Source organism: Microtus ochrogaster, unplaced genomic scaffold (assembly GCF_000317375.1).
Source record: "Microtus ochrogaster isolate Prairie Vole_2 unplaced genomic scaffold, MicOch1.0 UNK8, whole genome shotgun sequence".
Lineage (NCBI taxonomy): Eukaryota > Metazoa > Chordata > Mammalia > Rodentia > Cricetidae > Microtus > Microtus ochrogaster.
Genome location: NW_004949106.1, coordinates 8971733 through 8991687, shown reverse-complemented (window position 1 = coordinate 8991687; position 19955 = coordinate 8971733). Strand labels below are relative to the sequence as shown.

General features: G+C 44.0%; 1 protein-coding gene across 1 annotated transcript; it reads right to left on the bottom strand.

Moving 5' to 3' along the window:
• Window positions 1-265: 265 nt before the first annotated feature.
• Window positions 266-18966, bottom strand: Slc40a1 (solute carrier family 40 member 1). Its single transcript, XM_005366386.2, has 8 exons — window positions 18599-18966; window positions 18090-18157; window positions 13609-13768; window positions 11407-11522; window positions 10588-10714; window positions 4408-4653; window positions 3047-3697; window positions 266-1922 (listed from the first exon to the last, which is right to left on the bottom strand). Exons 1-8 carry the CDS (start codon window positions 18639-18641, stop codon window positions 1609-1611), a joined length of 1725 nt encoding a protein of 574 aa, XP_005366443.1. The 5' UTR covers window positions 18642-18966; the 3' UTR covers window positions 266-1608.
• Window positions 18967-19955: the final 989 nt, after the last annotated feature.

Below are 19955 nucleotides of genomic sequence, written 5' to 3'. Positions count from 1 at the left end.
AACTTACAAAGGAGGAAACCAAGGCACGGTCAGGTGGTGAGGAAGGTCAAGAAATGGTCAACAGGACATAGAAAGAGGGAAAGTTACTGAAGGAGCAAGGGAAGAGCTCAGTGGTGAAGGATGGGGAGGAGATAAGCAATTGACTATGGCATCCATTGTTCCAAAGGCCATAATGACACCAAATGCCTTCTATGCTAGTTTTTGAAATAAGTAAATAATAATAATAATAATCATTGGAGAACCCAACTCAGTAAAGAGAAATTAAGATTTTCAAAACATTTTATATAGAAACGTTTTATGAAGATTTTACAACATAGTAAATCATGTCATACTGTATAGAAAGAGGAGGAGAAGATTAAATTCAATGACAAAGTGCTCGAAGCAACAACGTATTGCAGTCTCCATGAAAGTGCATAGGAAGTTAGGCAATGTCCCAGGTCGGCACTGGCAGGGTACACAATAACTTGCGAAACAGTTTTAAAAATATATACAAACAGTTTTTCCTTTGACTCTGCTCGGAGGTACTGACAGGGAAACCTTTGTGGCCGGCTTTGCTCTAAATATAAATGCAGAGGTAACCTATGCCTAAGCCCAAATCTATCAAAGTAAAATGTTGCTGGGCTGGGGGTGGAGGGAGAGGGTGGGCGGCACTGAGCCAATGACTCCCAGGTCTTTCTTTCCAAGAGTGGCCTCTCTTCTCCAGGCCGCTTACGGGGCTGGAGGGCAGCTAGCTCGTGTACTAAGACAGTGACCGCTGACAACGACGGTGACTCTGGTTCCATAGGGGCCTCAGCCCTTAGGTGTAGTGCTTAACTGTCAGCGGCTACAGCCACACGGATAACCTACTTTACGACCTCCCGCCCTGCTCTAGGAGTCTACAACTTTGGTCGTGCGTGAGCACCTACAGCTTTTGAGAATCACTTTGGGATGAGCCCCAGGCGTGTTACTGGAATATTTTGCCCAACCTGATAGTCGAAATGCAAAGGGTAAGCCATAATCCTTTTTTTTTTTGAACAATGCTGGCTACATATTCCATTCTCCACATACAACAAATTCCTTAAATTCAACGGGCTTTAGAAGGGTAATACTGGTTATCAGACTATAATCTTCATACATGGAGAAAAACCTGATTCTATCACATACCTGAGAATGATATGATTGATCTAATAAAAAAAAATGAAGAGGACTAGACTTTTCCAAGAGTGAGTCTTGGGGAGAATTGATTTATCTGAATTCTAGCCGATATAATAGAAATACCTGCTAAGGAGTAACTTAACTCACCCGATAGCCAGCCACTCTTTGTAAAATTTCATAGACTCCTAAGAGCAAAGGAACTCCATTTTCACCATTAGAGTCTCTTCATAGATACACTTATCTTTTCTTTCCCTCTTCCTTTTCTTCCCCCCATGTCTAAATGTAAGGGAAAATAACCAGTCCACCTTGGTTGCATTAGGTTAGTTAGTGCTCTTAGCCCTCCAGGCACAGCGGTGGTAAAAGTCAGAGAAATACGCAGGCATTTATTGGAATCGTGCGGTCCAGAATAAGCACACACGCCCTCCCTAATCTAGTAACAGGGGCCAGAGCTAAACGACTTTACGCTAAACGGCTTTACACAACAGAGGTGTTGGGCTGATTTTCATCGGTCACTTCTTTTTCATCGGGACCACACACAAAGAGCTGGTGGCCCAGAGTCTTCTGGGCAAATCGGAAATACATGAGATGGCCCATTGCCACGAAGGAGACAGAAATCAACACGAGCAAGCCAAAGGCTTCGGGATTGGGGGCCAAGATGACCATGATGAAATGCAGGAGGTCGAGAAGGTAGTTCATGGAGTTCTGCACGCCGTTGATAATGCCTCTTTCTGATTCAATTACATTTTCTTGCAGTAACTGTGTCACAGTTAGATCAAAGGACCAAAGGCCTATATGGTAAAAGAGATTGTAAAAGATTAGATTTTAGCGTATAATTTAGCTTATAGTTATATAGCTTATATTTATGCAGGTGTGTTAACATATGCAAAATACATTGGAGCTCTCGATTCTTTGAATTGCTCATAGATAGAAAATAGTCATCACACTTTTCCTTATATAATTTATCAGTATGCACTGGATTATTAATGCCTTTAAGAAATTATTCTTACAGCCACCGGACCCAATAAAGCTAAGCCACAAGCATCTCAGTCCCATTTTTCTGTGGTTATTCAGACGACAAAGGTAAAATGGCCTCAGGAAGCAGAGCCTATGAATTCTAGCAGGTCTAAAGTTTAAAGTAATCTAACGTGCGGCCATGGCTAAAGAACACGGAAACTTTAACCCACTCTGCCACTGCTGCCTGAGTATCACAGGGCTCCCAATAAAGCTGTCTTGCCTGAGTATTAATGCCTCTGATAAATTCATGAATTGCTCTGTATCACAAGATAAATATGGGTTCGTTTCAAGAAGAAATGGATTCAGAGGCCACGCACCAGAACTCCATTAATGATTACTTAAATTTGGCTCTGTAGGATGCCTTGACATTGTGCTTCCGGCCAGAGGTATAAAACTAATTTGTGTGGCAAAGTATGTAACGTAGAAAATGCCTATCGGCTAGAGGGGACTTGTTTGTGAAGGGTGTTTCTTACAACCAGGATGCCTTCAAAAGAGTAACAATTTAAGGCACGTCCCTAGCACAAGAAGGCCCTGGGTTTGATCCCCAGTAACACACGAGAAAGAGAGAAAGAGAGAGAGAGAGAGAAAAAAAAAATATTTAATCCTCAAAAATATTCATTTAAGGATTACCTCAGAATTAGAGTTCTCACTTAATATGCATAAGGTCCCAAAACACACACACAATTCAGAAAAAAAAATCCTAAACATTTTCTATACCTATACACATATAGTTTAAAATATTAAGTAAAATTTTATGTTTAATGAGTAGATCCTATATATAAACTGTGGCTTTTGCTTAAATTAACATGTGTGATTTCAGATAATTTACTGTTGAATTCTCTTCGCTATTGCTCCCAGATGATCTAACTTTTTTAATATAGGGAAAGAGAGTTCTTACCGATTCTAGCAGCAATGACACCTGCGAAGAGCAGGCTGACGGAGATCATGGGCTCGGATTTAGTACTAATCTCATGGACAGTATTAACAATATTAGACATGTTGGACATAGGCGTTTCAGTTGTAAAGCCGGTCTCGGGTATCTTGGTAGTTGGGGGCACTGGCTCCGCCTGCATAAACCTAGAACGTATATCTTCGAATGGAGAAACAGATAGATCCAAGGGGCTTCCAGGCATGAACACGGAGATCACACACAAGATCAAACAGGAGAGCTGTGCCAGTCCTGAGAACAGACCAGTCCGAACAAGGCCACATTTTCGGCGTAGCCAGGTGAAAGCCACGGTTCCCATTATTCCAGTTATTGCTGAGGCTCCCATCAAAACACTGAGGACGGAGCCGCTCAGTCCCTGAGTGTAGGCGTACCCTGTAGTGATGCAGTCAAAGCCCAGGACTGTCATATAGAGGAAAGCCAGGCCCATGCCAGCCAAGAACACCGGCTGGTTGTAGTAGGAGACCCAACCATCCCGAAAGGTGCGGAAGGGCTCGGCCATCTGGGAGGCACATGTGGGCTCTTGTTCGGGTTCAAGTTCACGGATGTTGGAGTCTTTCTCGCCCATTAGGTGAGATTGCTCCAGAGATTTTGGCTCAGCATCTGTAAATAAGACACATCATTGGTTTGGGTTTCCTCATTCTTTTCCTGTGTGGGTCTCCTTGACTATTACATTGTAAATATTGCTTTCCTTTTACTGGTAATTTCAGAATTACAGACATGCAATAGGTCCCAAGTAATAGTTCTGGTGTAAAAATAAATACCATTGGTCTCTTTTTCAAACCTCTCTTTCTTCCAGAGATTATGGTCTCACTCACTAAAGCAAATAGCAGGAAAACTTATCAGATAAAGTAGAAAAATTATGTGGAAGTACACTATCTTCTTTTAAAACCTTAATAAGATTTCTTTCACCAGAAAAGCAGCTTCCACTTCTTCAGGGAAAATCCTGCCTCTATCTCCCCCCCCCCGACACCCCACCCCCACGGTCCTTTAGATGGCTATTTTACTCCCCTCAGGAATGCTAGGAAATGCCCATGTTCCCTGTCTTCCCATTTCTATGACTCAGTTTCCCAACCATCCTCAATCAGTTACTCCTCTGTGCCCACTGCCCACAACAAGAAAAGCGGCCAGGGACCTACCCCAAGTCTTTTTATAGCCAACCCACAGTCCTTTCTAGAATCTCAAAAGATGACAGCCAACTCATCCAGACCCTCCCTGGAAAAAGACGGCCTGAAATTCAAACTAGCATCCGGTCTTCAGCAAACTCCCGAGGGCTGAACTTAGAACCAAGAGCTGGTGGTTTGGCCAGTTACCTTTGGGTGCATTCAGTTGCTTCATTTCTGCCTCCTCTGCTTTGAGAACGGCTTTCACAGCCAGAGCAGGGGTCTTCTGATACACCTTCCAGAGCAAGAAATACTCCACACACATGGACACGAGATTCCAACCCGAAATGAAACCACAGCCAATGACCGGGGAACCGAACGTCATGATCTGGCCTACGGCCATGGGGGCCAGGATGTTGGTGAGCTGGTCGATCCTTCTGATGGTGGCATTCATATCTACAGAGGCAAGAGGCAGGTGAGTGAAGAGTTCAAACCTATCCAAGACAGCCTGATCACTTACATCATAGAAAGCGAAAAGCCAAAGGGACAGATCCCTGGAAGGCCAGTTTCTAAAAGGCATCCTGTGACCAAAACATTAGCTGTGAAGAACAGTCCCTGTTTTCATGAAGCTAACACTCCTCTAGGAAAAGCCAGTCAGCCAACCAACAATATATACTCTGCATGATATATTACAGATGTGTGTAGAAATATGTATCTACAAATGCTACAAGGAAACATCTGGTAAACTGTGAAACACATACAATGTTTATGTTAAAGCAGTGGTCCTCAGCCTTCCTAATGTTGCAACCCTTTGGCACAGTTCCTCATGCCATGGCGACCCCCAGCCATACAATTATTTCATTGCTACTTATTAACTATAACTTGGCTACTGTTCGGAACTGTAATGTAAATATCTCATAATGCAACCCCTAAGGGGGTCACAACCCACAGGTTGAGAACCACTCCTTTAAAGGCAGACTCATGATGAGCTGATAATAGATTATGGGTGATAGAGTCTAAGAAAGAAGTGTCGTTGATGGTTCTAAGGAGCTCCGTTCTTTTTATTTTTCTTGCGTTACTAAGTACTGAGAAGCAGATAACCTTGGAGTAATCGGGTTTTGCATAAAAGCACTAGAATTGGATTTTGGAAATGCTGATTTTGATAAGGCTCTTTGGAAACTGATAGCTACATCAACGAGGCTGAAGATTCAGAAAGAGATATGAGCCAATTTCAGAAGTTTGCCAGTTTTTAAAACTATGGAATACGATTGAATCTCAAGGGGGTGTGTGTAGAGCACAGACCAGGTTCTAAACTGTTAGGAATGCCAAAATTTAGAGGTCAAAAACATGAGTAGGAATGAGCAAAGTGATAAAAACAAGAATACCGTATCCTAGAAATGAAAAGGGGACAGTGCTTCAAAGTGGAGGAAAACCGCCTGCGCCAAGTGCTGATGGTGACACTCAAGAAACAAAATAAAAGGGGCAGTGGCACTCAGACGTGAGACTAAGAGGGGGCACTCAATGGGCCCCCTGAGAACCAGTGGGCACCTCAAAGACAACAGAGCAGGAGGAGTCCACAAGAGGTGCCAACTCCAGGAAACACTGTTTTCTTATCTTTCCCATAGGTATCCCTTCAGGGCACAATGTGAATGCTGCCCCCCCGGGAAATTAAACCACAGAGAAAGTTAGCAAGTGGAGAAAGTTAGCAAGCATGAGGAAGGTGGCCCAGTAGACGCTCCTGCAGGATGTAGGAGAAAATGCACAGCCATCCTTCAGGATGGAGGGAAAGAGGCTGAACGCAGAGCCAGGCTCGTTCCTCTGACGGCAGGAAAAGAGCAGCTCCTTGCTCATGGGCACACTGAGCTAAGACATGTCTTTTCTCCAGTCTTGCTCTACTGTGAAAGTTGGCTTTAAAGGGGTTACTGAGTTAGCCCAACAACAGGAGAGAGAGTCAAGTGAGCCAAGGCTTGCCCTGGGAGGCAAGCGTGGTGTCATGACTGACCTTGGAATTTAAACAGGATGAGAGAGGGGGAACGGAAAGGGTCGTAGGTGGTAAGAAGGCGATGGATTCTGTGGTTCATAGGTGGCAGCCAGCATGCAAGGATTGTTTGGAAGTGAAGGATGGAGCAGGGGAGATGGAGAGTGGCGGGTGAAGATGCAGACAAGGAGTGAGCTTAGGAGAGGAAGATTTCGCCGTGATAACAGGGTTTTCTAAAGTTGGTTCCTGGATGTACAAGAGTATCAAAGATGAAGGAAGGGCAGCTAAGGCAATGATCCACTTTGCCGTGCCCTATAGCATGAAGGAGGGCGGAAACTCATGAGGCAGATCCTCGGCAATCATCTGGGTCAGCCAGGAAAAATCAATACGTGACTAACGAGAATCCTTGGGCATGGCCTCTCTCCTTCCCCTCATTTCTTCGGCGTCGGTGGCTTTCTGATTAGTCCTAGGAGTGTACAAGGCACACACGATAATGGGAGAACTTTGATATTCATCACCTTTCACTTGAAAGGCAAAGGCAGCCGGCACCGACCTCCCGTCGCAATGCCTTCCTAGAGGCAAAGGTAGCGGCCGCGGTCATCCATCTCCCTCAGGAGTATGTCTTCCTTCGCACAGGCTCCCCTAACATCTGCCTGCCCACTAACAGGCTTCCAGTGCGCAAGCCACTAGGGACACGAGGAACTGATCCAAGTGACTCAGCAATTTGAGTCCCAAAAAGAAAAGCCATTCAAGAAAGAACAGCTGTGTCTTAAAACCTCGTTACAACAGGAAATGTCTTAGTCAAACGTTTCCCTTTCCTAGTTGATCAAGAACTGGGGGTTCACAGAGCTCCCGAGACCCCAGTTTCCATATTTTATAGAATACTTAGGAAGGCAATAGTCAAGAAAAAGGTGGCATCAGGAAACAGCTTGTGTCTTTCTGGAGCAGAAGGAACTAGCAGCTGTTTTGAAGACCTAATTGTTTGGATGGTGATAGCCTAGAAGAGAATCAGTCTTCTGAACGTTCACACATATGCGCTCTGTGAATTTACATTTATTCCCATGTGAAGACTCAAATGAGGGTTGGCCTCATGCTGGTTTGGTGGCTTTGGCTATAGCTATGGCACAGAACATGGCACGACGCAATGTCTTTCACTGTGACAAGTACATGACACCACACAGGAGAAGACGTGTTCAAAGGGGACTTGCCAGCAGGCTGCTCTGTCTAGAACGTGAAACCAACTTTTTTAAGCAATAGAGCTAAGGCATGAAACTTACGCCTTATATTTTATTTATTTTATTTATATTTTGTCAAAGCGAACCGCCAGATTTTCCTTCAGAATACTTAGCCAGGAATTCCAACAAGCTGTCACTACAGACTGCCCCCACAAAGGGGCAAGAGAGACAGATGGATCAGAAAGCCTGGGGAAGGAGGGCGCAGAGTCTACATGGAAGAGAGAACCTGAAAAATATCTGACTAGTTCCTAGATTCATTAAGAGCACACATGTGAAAAACTATACTCTGTCTGGCCTCAGTGATACAGTTTTCAGTTTTAGAACTCTCTGAAATCATGAATGCTGGAATAAAGAAACAAGAGCAGACAGCAACCAGCCGCCAGCTCATAGTCTTATTCTTTATGTATGCACACACACAAACACACACAAATACAGCCAACTCTCCTGCTTGGTTTTCTAGCATCCTTACAGGAAGCCAAGGCCACAGACTCTACTTTCCTTCTTTTCTCTATTTTTCTTTAGCCATAACCCTTCCCCAACCCCCGACTTTTCTGCTTATAGCAGAAATGACACACCAAATCCATGGTCAGACATCCGCTGACCCTCCGAATTAAGAAGTCTCTGTATCCTGTTTGGAAGCATGGATTTTAGTTACCATCCGCTGGGGGTAAATATCAGAAAAGAAAACTTGTAGGTGTCCTTCAGTGATCTATCAGCCTGGCTGTGGGGGTGGGGGCAGAAGGGCAGTAACTAAGACTGGACCACTTGACCAGGAAAAGAGATCGGCTGACATTCCGTTTCCCTTTTTCCTTGTGGGGAAGCCCACAAGGCTAGGAAACAGGCTGTCTTTTCTAGATTCTTCTACCATGAAATAACTCACAAAGAAGGAGAGGGGTTAGCTGAGAAATGGCCAGTCCTCTTTTCAATTGTTCTGGAACATTTTCTTATAGATCCACAGAGTTACGTTGTCTGTGTCTATATATTTATTAGGACTACTTAAAGATTTTGAGAATTTCCCTGGAACAAGGCTTTTTGTTGTTACTGCTGTTGCTTTTCTTTGCTTGCTTGTTTGTTTGTTTGTGACAGGGCTTCTCTGTGTAACAGCTCTGGCTGTCCTGGAACTCACTTTGCAGACCAGGTTGGCCTCAGACTCAAAGAGATCCACCTGCCTCTGCCTCCCAAATGCTGGGATGAAAGGCGTACATGGCAACTGCTTGGCCCTAATAAAGCTATTTTAAGGAGGAAAACAACTTTTAAAATTCTTTTTATTACTTTTTAGTGATGTGTATTGTGCAGGTAGATGCATTAAGGGTACTTGCCCACAGAGCCTAGAGGCATCAGACCCCCTGAAGCTGGAGTTTCAGGTGATTGCCTAATGCCATGCTGGGAATAGAACTCGGGTCCTCCAGAAGAGAGGAATGGGCTCTTAAGGAGCCAGCCATCTCTCCAGTTCCCTAAAATAACCTTTTTTTTTTTTAACTTAATGGACTTTATAGGGTCAAAATGAGTGCAGTTAATAAATTCAGATAAGTGAAAGAAAAATAATTTAGAGGCCAAATATTTTTCCAAATATGTTAGAAAAATACATTTTTGACCTGTTTTCAAAATACACTCCTTCTTATCCCCTGAATTTTAAAACACAGACATATTTTACATGCTTAAAGCAATGTTAAAAGGAGAAAGTTAACAAAAAAGGGGATGAAGTCTTATCTTCTCTTTCAGCAGAACAAAAAAGAGATGTGAAGTTAGTATTATTTTTTATAAATAAACCAAGAATGGAAGAGAATTTTCTGGAACACATTCACTGTTCTGCTCTCCCACAAAACCTCAGTGTATTTCCCTGGGTTGTAATACGGCTACCAGGAGGTAATGATTCAGACAAATTCTTTTTCTTCTAGAGCAGAGGTGTCCAACTTTGAAAATTAGAGTGTGGTGTTGTCAGTCACCTACAAATACGTGGGGCCACATTCATAGCTATCTGAAGAGGCACACAGGCAGGAGGGACAAGCCTGTTCCCGGTCTCCCATAGACTTTGCTCCCTTTCAATTCCTATTTCCTTCCCGCCTTCTTTTTATGTTTGAACCACCAGGTCTAGTCAAACGGAGCCGCTTGCTAACCCCGGCACACAGTCTTCACTTCTGCGGTCCTCGAGTGGGCTGCTTTACTCAGCGGGAATGGCTTTCCTGTCTGTCAGGATTGTTGGGCACTGCGCTTGTGAAACTCATTATCTTAATGACCCACAGAGTCGGCTCAGCTGACCGGGGTGACCTTCCTCTCTCACCTTGTGTAATTACCAAGCCAGTTCAAACCTGCGGGCCCTGCGGTGAAGAAGGAGGATACCGGGTAAGCCAGGGGCCTTAGGAGCATTCGTGAAATAAGGCATGTGTCTTGAAGACACTCTGGTCTTCCTTAAGCTATTTGTCTGTGTTTCCAGCAAACTAAGATTGTTTGTTAAAGAACATGTCCTGTCTTCTGTTTGAAAATATTTCAGAAGTCTTACATTTTGTAGGATGTGAGATAATTACTGTTCAAAAGAAATTTTTTTTTTGAAGTGAAAACTAACTTCAATAATCTCTGCTACAACTGTGTTATCTCCATTTGGTAGAAAGAAACAAAGTAGCAATGGTACAATCCTTAAAGTGCGTGTAATATTTCCATATTTAGCCAGGCGGTGGTGGCGCACGTCTTTAATCCCAGCACTCGGGAGGCAGAGGCAGGCGGATCTCTGTGAGTTCGAGACCAGCCTGGTCTACAGAGCTAGTTCCAGGACAGGCTCCAAAGCCACAGAGAAACCCTGTCTCGAAAAACCAAAAAAAAAATAAAAATATTTCCATATTTATGAGGGCAAAATACCATGTCAGATTGCTACCATGACAACTGAAATTGAGAAACAGCATAATTTAAAAAGAAAAAAAAACCCGAAAAGTTCAAATGAGATGTTTACTTGCTAGATTTACAGAGGAGGATACAGTAGGAAGGATCCTAAAGTTAACTCCGGAGCACTTAGGTAAGTCACTGCCCTGTCTGACCTCTGTCAGGGCAGCAATGCAAAGCCCTGGTGCTTCCCGTGTAGTGTCCTTAAAGCCTTCCTGGACAACCAACGGTAAAAAGGCATCCCTTCCCACTTAGGGCCATGGATTCATGGGTTCCTTTAGTCGAAAGGGTCATCCCAGTTACCTGCTAGTCTGCTTCTGTTTTCTCCCGCCACCACAACAATCCAGTCCCTTTGGATTGTGATGGCGGTAGCAGTGCTGGCCAGATTCGCGATGTTTGCGATAGTGATGATCATGATGTAGCAGGCAGTCTAAGGAATCAGAGTAAAAAAACTTGAGTTAATACGGAAGCTTATCTTTTTTTTTATTTTAGTGTCATTCATAAAAAGTAACTTTACTTTCTGCACAAGGGACAATTGAGTACCAGGAGTCAGAAATTAAAGGTCAGGGCATCATTCAGATCTGTACTATCTATAGTTAATTCAAAAGTTATACAATCATCATTTATATGACAGTTGAATGTTTTTTTAAAACATCATCAAAGGAGAATCAAGAGAATCAAAATGGGGCTGGAGAGATGGCTCAGAGGTTAAGAGCATTGCCTGCTCTTCCAAAGGTCCTGAGTTCAATTCCCAGCAACCACATGGTGGCTCACAACCATCTGTAATGGGGTTTGGTGTTTTCTTCTGGCCGGCAGGCAGACACACAAACAGGTTATTGTATACATAATAAATAAATTAATTAATTAAAAAAAAAGAGAATCAAAATGACCCATGGATCTAGAAATCAATATTAAAGGTTACAGTGAAAACCCACAAGGTACACTCCTAGTCTGAAAAGGGTTTACACCTTCACCGCTATTGGATGTTCTGTTCTCTCATCCAGAATCCTGGGGAGCTGAGGCACAGCTCAGTGGTGGAGTGTATGCTTAGTACTTCTGAGATCCCGGGCTCCATCCTCAGGACCTGGGAAACAAACAGCAAGAACCCCGTGGAGAACTTACAAGGACCCATCCGTGATACATCGTCAGAAGCTCATGTTTGTGTAAGAAAACCATCATGAGGATGATTCCGCAGAGGATGACGGAGACGTTCTGCACCACCAGTGAAGTCTGGGCCACTGTATGGAGCAAAAGCAAAATGTTCACTGCACCAGCATGGTTGAGCAGGATGCTGTCATTCACACGATTGCTGAGCTACGTGGATGCACATGCATAACTACTACAAGACCAAGAAACCCCGCCAAGAGTAAATTCTGCCTCGCTAGGTCCTGCCCACAGACTTGAGAATCCTGCAAACAAAATAATGGAGCAGTGGCTTTCTTCTATTAATTGAAGTCTTTCATGATAACTGCATATTTATCTCATTAATTCTTAGGAAGTTTACTATTATAAACAGAAGTGTTGTTTGGATAAGATCCATCCTTCAACCCTCAACTGCTTAAGCTAAAATAAAAACACGTAGGAGGTTAGAGAAGAGCTGAAGAGGAAGTGGACTCTGTAACCTCTCGCTTACGTGGCCTGCTTGATCTATTAAAATAATAAAAAATACACAAACATTTGCCCAGAACCCATACATCGTAGATTTCTTCTGATTTGTATTTTGTTGTCATTGCTATGAAATTCTGAGCTATGCCTTCCATCAGAAAAAAATGCAAGGTCCTGTTAGAGAGAGACACTCCTTCATATAGGTGAACAAGGCCAGGTAAGAACCCAGTAGCCATTTTCCCGCCACTAATAGGCAGATCATTAGGACAGGATATTTAATGGTTCTTAAGCCTATGCCTGGTAAGTGCGGAGGATAACATCCACCTTCCTTCCCTTATGGAATCACAATGATCTTCAAATAAAATATTTGTGAAAACATTGTGGAAGATATAAGTTACAATTACAGATCTTGCCATCCAGAACGGTAAGGCTTATCCTGGCTTGGAAGATCATATCAAAGACTTAAAACAAAACAGACTCCTCCCTGAAACAAAACCCAATGCATGTATTCATAGCTAAGGATTAAAAACCAAGTCCCCACACACCAGAAGAAAGGCTATGTGGGAAGATGAGTATAACCATCTCAGGACAATAACGAAGGTGCCACAAAGTCTCAGAGAGCAGAGGAAGAAACAGTGACTTCGTCCTGTAAGGAGCAGGGAAGAGTCACATGAAGGGTGGCTCGTGAGACGCTGAGACTGCAAAGACAGGAGACTCCTATCATATACCACAGCCTTCTCCATCCAACTTAGCACTTCCCGAACGCGTGATTGCAACATTCAACCACGTTATGGTTAAAGGATCCTGTGGAGAATATTCTTGTGGCTAGCTATCAAGAGAATTTGGTTTTCCCTACTGTATAATTTTTTTTCTATATGTGCTCTTATCGACTTATTCTCAAAATAGGAAAATTTTCCTATGAATCATTTTACTAGTAATGCCAAATCCTAGAACTCTGTAAGCCTGTTGACTCTTTATTTAGGAGCTATCACCCTGAGCTGAACAAAGCTAGCTATACCTTAGAGATTTCCCTGTGTCTATCTTCAGACAGGCATGGACAGCTCTTCGCATTATTAACTGAGTTTCAAATAATTATCCACACACATCTTATATTCCTATAACCAAATTGCTTAGTTATTTCCAATTTCTTGTATATAAAACATAATATGTCTTGATGCCTTAGAATAAAAATCATTTTATCATGTGTACAATATAATACATGCATGACTTATTATAATTTTTATAACATATTATAATTTTTTTCCTTAAAAAAGTGTAATTCAGCTGTCTGTTGTCCAGACATGGTTATTCTCCCTTGGGTTTGGTTGTCAAATTCCACTACACACACCTTTAAATGTACACCAGAGGACAGATGTTCAAGCTGTACCCAGGAACCTCACACAACTCATGGTGAGGGAGGAAGCCAGAACTAAGCAAACTTAATGTTTAACGCGATTCCCAGAAAATTGGCTACCGGGTTAATTGTTAACCTCTGAAACCGACAAACTGTCAAAAGAAAGAAAAATCTATGAAGTCAATGCCCTGACACCCCAACTAATGCAGCTGCCTCAGGACCCTGAATCCAGATGTGGCCATCAGCCCCTAGCCCTCAGCTCTGTTGCGCGAGTCTTTTCTCTGAGTCATGATTTATTCTCTCCAGTACAGAGGAAACACGGGCTGGTCCAAAGAACACAGGCTGAGTTACGTAATAGCACTCACCTTTCAGTCTGGCATTCTTGTCCACCCAGTCACCAATGATGGCGCCCATGACCAGAACAGAGCCTGCCACCACCAGCCCATAGACAGCTGTCAGAAGGAGGCTGTTTCCATAGAGCTCCACCAGAAACACAGACACGGCAAAATGCCACATCCGATCCCCCTGAAACAAGACAAGGAGGTTTGGTTGAAAGGTGTTGAGTTTGTAGCCCGCTGTAGTCAAGAAGTCGTTTTCTTATCAAAAGGATACTTTCTAGCTACATCGGATGGTTTTCCAAGCCAATAATTATGACTTGAAAATTGGCCTCGTGTTAAAGATTCATTCCAGCACAATGGAAAAGTCAAGCTTCATTACTTATAATTTCTAAGCATTAGTTTAACTTAAGGGTTGACACAAGCCAGTTTTTCAATTTAGGAACTCGTAGGAATGGCCTCTGAGGCCTCTGATGGGTTTTCATTGCTATCTTTTTTATTTTTAATGTGTTATTCTACGAGTAATTTTTTTTTCAAAGCTGTAAAATAGCAGAACAAACAGAAGGGAAAAAAATCAATCATGGAAACTCTGATCCCATAAGACCAAACATGTTGAAATAAATATATAAGTAAACGGCTATTTTAATGTTTTAGTAAAGATAAGTTTTGAAAAGATAGCTTGGTGTAGTGATATACACTTTTAATCCCAGTACTTGGGAGGCAGAGGCAGGTGGTATTCTGTGAGTTTGAGGCCAGCCTGGTTTACATAGTGAGTTCAAGGATAGCAAGAGCTACATTGTAGATTCTGTCATGAAACAAGCTGAGACAGAGAGTTATATCTTTACATAGTTCCAGAACATATAAGGAATTTTGCTATTAGTTGGCATAAAATGTGGTACAAGTTTAACAGAAACTTTTTAATTAGTCAGATAGATGAATACATGAACAATCTGGAAGAGACACTCTATGAGATTACAAGTTCCAGCCCGGACATTTTAGGTTAACGTTGAGGAAAGACACCATTTCGTCAGAATCATCACTAAATTCCTTACATATTTGACCCTGTGTGAAAGAACTTCCACTCTGAGATCTTCCCTAACTCTGGCAAAATCCTCATGATAAACTTCATATGTTGGAAGGAAATTATTTTACTGATAAGTCAAACGCTATTAAATTTTAACAAGACTAAAATAACCACTTTAAATATTCAAAATGTAAACTGATTCATGCTAACACAATAAACAAGTCATTCTCAACTAGGGAGCATTCTATTCTTAGGGGTCACTTGCTAATGTCTGTAGATGCTTTGGGGGTATCACAGCCTCCCTGCCTGAAGGGAACTTGAGGTACGGAAATACTGCCGGCACCCCTCATTCCATCAGGAAGCATTTCCTGACCCCAAACATTAACACTGCAGAGGTAGGGAAATCTTCGTGCAAAGAATGATGCCATTTCCAATCATAATCCAAAACGAACACAAGATTTAGAGCTTGGAGAATGAGGTTGAAATTGCTCTGGCTATCCTAATTTCCAAAGACCTTCCAAGTATTAAGAAGTGATAATCTGTGTGCTTATAAAAACCCCAAGAACAGGGCAACATCTAAGTAAACGCTGGCTAAGTACTCAGCCCGCCTTTTCACGCATCCATTGTCTGCCTCCCCGCCACACGCTCCAACTCTACTTTGATATGTGTTTACGTGCCTTCCTACCCACGCTGGATCTGAGCATTAGTAACCACAGCCATCAATCCACTTAATAAACGCCTCTAGACTGGTTTCCAATGCGTGCCCCACGCGACTGTGGCATCACAGCTTCAGCGGGCTCCTTTTCATGGTGCCCGCATTCCAGTCTAGAGAGACGGAGGCAACCCAGGCACAGGACAGGGGGTAGCAGAGGCTATGAGGAAAAGGGACGTAGCAGGTGGCACTCTACGTTATGACAGAGGCCTCTGTGAGCAGAGAAGTAAGCCCCTCTTTTTCACGGTTTCACATTGGTGCTTTTGTTGTGGCTGCTCGGAAGCCCTTACTGAATTGTGTTACAAACTCCTAAACGAAAGCACCTACTTCTCAGCTGGTTTGTGCTCCGACGGCAGCATGAAATGTGTTATCCCGTTAGTAGAAATGAAGTCAGAAATGAAAAAAAAACACACAGATCACACAAACCTAACCTCAGAGAACCTTCTGCCCAAAGACCCTATGTCTAAGGTCTCAGGAATCACAGTTCAGTTGTGTTGGCAAGAAAGTATGTGTTGTGTGTTGGCACTTGTGTGTGTGTTGGTGAGTATATGTGGTGTGTGTGGTGTGTGTGTTGGCATGTGTGTGTGGTGTGTATATTGGCATGTGTGTGTGGTGTGTGTTTGTATGCATGTGGTGTGTGTATTGGCATATGTGTGTATTGGCATGTGTGTGTGGTGTGTGTTTGTATGCATGTGGTGTGTGTATTGGCATATGTGTGTATTGGCATGTGTGTGTGGTATGTGTGTGGTGTGTGTGTTGGCGTGTGTGTGGTGTGTGTGGTGTGTGTGTGTTGGCGTGTGGTGTGTGTGTGGTGTGTGTGTTGGCGTGTGTGTGGTGTGTGTGTGTGTTGGCGTGTATGTTGGCATGTATGTATCTGTGTGTGTGTGGTATGTATGTGTGTCTGCACACAGGAGACAAAGCACGGAAACAGAATTCTGTACCCTTTGCAGCAAAGACTAAACACTAACCCTTCTGTGGCCCAGTTGTTGCTGTAGCATCTCATCTTTCTGTCTCCCGAAGACTCGTCCATTTTTTCAATTGACTATAAGGTTAGAACAAGCATCTTCCACCTTTCTTTAGGAACATGCTTTATATTTTCTTTCTCAATACAAAATACAAAATAAACTAATAAAAAAAAAAAACTGGAACACCCATAGCTTTTCTCATGTGTCTAACACCCAAAGGTCACATGAGCCTTGAAGTTAATCAGTGTTTAGAAAAGAGGTGCCCTGGTTCTCTTGGAGGACTCCAGACCCTCACCCATCACTGGTCCCTTTGTGCTTAATATTACTGAATTAAATGGCAAGAACAGGCTATTGGTTTAGATTTATAAAGGGCTCTTTGCTGTTTTTTTTTTCTTATGCCACCAGCTAAAACAAACTCAGGCCAATTCCACTTTGTTTATGAATATATTTGCAGAGTCATCCCTGGGTAAGCATTCAAAACCCAGGAATTAGCTTCTCTAGGAAGTTATCTGAGGCTGCTGTTTCTCAGAGAACCAACAGCCCAACCTAATACCCTCCTGAGGACAGAGGGCATAGATTTCTGTGTATGATGGCCCCCATTCATGGCTTATAGGTAAGTCAATTAAAAGAAAGTAGCACTTCAAACTAGACTCTGGAAATTCTTCGTTGTTGTTAATAAGGCACAGAATATGCTTAGAGTCATGACTTCTAAGCAGTAAGAATAATTGTTTAGGGTTTCTAATAATCATCTATTGAACACATGTAGCCCTCTTTGGGGTATTTGTGTGTGTGGGGGGGCTTATAGAGGAATCTAGAGTGGAAATTCTGGAATTTTCTCAAAGCCACTTGAGAAACCAATGGGAGAATTGTGAAGCCATGCCTAATTTCCTGGGGAGGTGGGTTTTTTTGTTTGTTTGTTTGGTTTTTTGTTTTTGTTTTTGTTTTTCGAGACAGGGTTTCTCTGTGGCTTTGGAGCCTGACCTGGAACTAGCTCTGTAGACCAGGCTGGTCTCGAACTCACAGATGGGAGGTGGTTTTTATCCCAGCTTGTACTACCCACATATTAACTAGCCACAGATAACAGCTTTGAAGATTAGATTTTTTTTTATCATTTAGATATTTGATCTTGGATTAGGTATACTTAAGCTAATCTTACAATATTACTGTTACCCTGATAGGCCAATATTTGTTAGTATATCATTCTATTCTATTTTCATGATGCTGCATGCTGGAACCAGACTCTAACACAAGAAAAGAGTTACGTTTCTTTTCTTCTTCCTCCTCCTCTTCTTCTTTAAAAATTTATTTATTTTTATTTTATATGCATTGGTGTTTTGCCTGTACATATGTCTGTGAAGGTGCCCGATCCCATGAAATTGGGGCTACAGGCAGCTGTGAGCAGCCATGTGGGTGCTAGGAATTGAACCCGGGTCCTCTGGAAACGGAGTCAGTGCTCTTAACCACTGAGCCATCTCTCCAGACCTCAGAAAAAGTTTCTTAAGCGTGGGAAAAGAAAGAAGACTCACGAGATAACCTTTCCAGTTTGGGAGTGGGTCATAGAATTTGCCAACCGTAGGAATTATGCATGTTTTCCTGTCCTTGTCAATCTTATTATGGACAGTTTCACTCAGTTAATTATTAGCATTTCACCATTAAGAAACATTTACTAATAATCATGGGAACTGTCTTTGAAAAAAAAATTCTGCTGAAACATGTGTCTAAGAACAATTTCGCTTAATACAACTGTCTCCACAGAAAGTAAACAGGGCTTGCGCAATCACGCGCGAAGAGTCATTGCAATCTCACTTACCCAAGTGGAGAGAGCGTGGCCAAGGTAGAGAAGGAATTTTGCCGAGGTCAGGTAGTTTCCTAAGGATCCTACAAAGGCCCAGAGAGAGTAAATGAAAACTATGTTTCGCCATACCCCTGCGCTCAGGTTAGAGTTTGCTTTGGGTCATACGTATGTGTGGTGTTTAAGCAGGTCACCTACAGATTGATGCATTCGCTTTACTTCATGCCATCCCCTGAGGTCCAAGCGTGGCCTCTTGGCCAATAACCGCCCGACTTAATGCACCGTGAAGAAACTTCTGTTTCAACATTCTTCAGCTTTGGTGAGGTTTGTTTATCAGGGCTAGGAATTCCACACTGCCCAACGTACTCTATCTATCCTTGCCGATCTGCAAGCTCTTTTTAACCAAACGTTGAATTTACATTCTTCGGAGCCTCCATCCAAACAGAAGTCAACCCTCACGGAACTGCGTCCCCCACCCCGTCCACCTGCAATCCCACCTCTTGACGCATTAGGATTATACAACTCACCACAGCATCCTTCCTGGCCGCTTTGATCTCTTGCCTTGGTCATGGCACCAGGCGCTCTCCCCTTGCCTGTTTTGGTATTGGTTGCTGTAGCTGCTCTTGCCCAGGGGCTTATTCACGGGAGTGCGAGGAACCGGAGATAGCACCGCTAAAAGCACAACAGCCTTGTGCCGCCGCAAGACCCCAAAGGACAACTAGGACAAAGATCAACAGCAAAGCTGCCACCGGGGTCTCTCTCTGTCTCCTTTCCAAACTTAGCTAACACTGTAGCTGAAGTTGGAAAGCTAAAGCCTTATGGAAGCGGGTTGGAGGATCCACCGGCCGCCGGAGACCCTGAGCCTGCTCCCGCCGCCGCCACCGCCACCGCCGCGGCCGCACCGTGGGCCGGGCCACCACTTATAGGCAGCCGGGGGCGGAGCTCGCGAGCGCGGGGGACGCCCCTCCCAGCAGGACACCAGGTCTGGGCGAGCAGCGCTCCCGGCCTCCCGGTGCTCGCTGCACTGCCAGAAGTCACCCGGAGGGCGCGAACAACCGGCGCCTTGGCAGGGCCACAGCAGAAGAAACCCGAGAAGGGATCGGGTAGCCCGCATCGTGGCAGGGAGACCGTGCGTGGAACCCGAGGGGACAACCATGGAGACTTTTCCTGCAAAGGGTCGATTGGCAGGTGCCAGAGCGTTGCTTTGCTCTGCGCTCTGACCTCCCGATTGCCAGCCAGTCCCCAGGCAAAGCTCAGCAGGAGCTGGAGAGGAATAAAGGAGCCTCCCACCCCAGCTACGTTTTGGAATGCCGGTAGCTAAGTAAATACAAGTCCCGTCACTGAAGCAGCCTTCCTGGCCTCCACGTCCGGCCTCCCTACGACCCAGAATGTCTTCCTTCCCCAGACTGTAGAGAGGGGACTCAAAAGCAGTGGAATCAAAGCGCAGGAAGGGGACTCAAGAGATCAGAGAGCAAACCTCCACAGCCCAGTCAGTGACCCCAGGCCTCCCAGCCCAGACTTCTGTCCTGCAGGAGCAGCCAGGAGACAGCTCCCTTCAGGGTCCTTTACTCTGGGCTCTCAACCCTCCACGTCTGCCTCCTTTGCTCCTCTCCAGGTCCCAGAATCAGACAGGAGGTTACCAGGAATACCGGTTGTCCCGGTTGGGACCCTGGGTCTGACCCAGCCTGATTAAAGCCACTTGGTAGCCTCCAGAAGGAATAGGTTAAATATAACTACAGAAAAACGCACCAGGTGTAAGCCTCTAGTGACCTCAGCTTCATCCCCAGGTCACGCCAGGCTGCCACTTACCTTACCGTTGTCAATCTCGTCAACTCTTCCAGAGTAATGCTCCACATTGAAACCCCAGCCAGCTTGCACCCTTGG

Coding starts and splice junctions, on each gene's coding strand:
- Slc40a1 (XM_005366386.2), bottom strand. CDS start 18,641: ATGACCAAGGCAAGAGATCAAAGCGGCCAGGAAGGATGCTGTG. Junction 18,158..18,598: donor CGGCCAGGAAGGATGCTGTG/GTGAGTTGTATA, acceptor GGGCCTTTGTAG/GATCCTTAGGAAACTACCTG. Junction 4,654..10,587: donor AAACAGAAGCAGACTAGCAG/GTAACTGGGATG, acceptor TTGCCTCTGTAG/ATATGAATGCCACCATCAGA.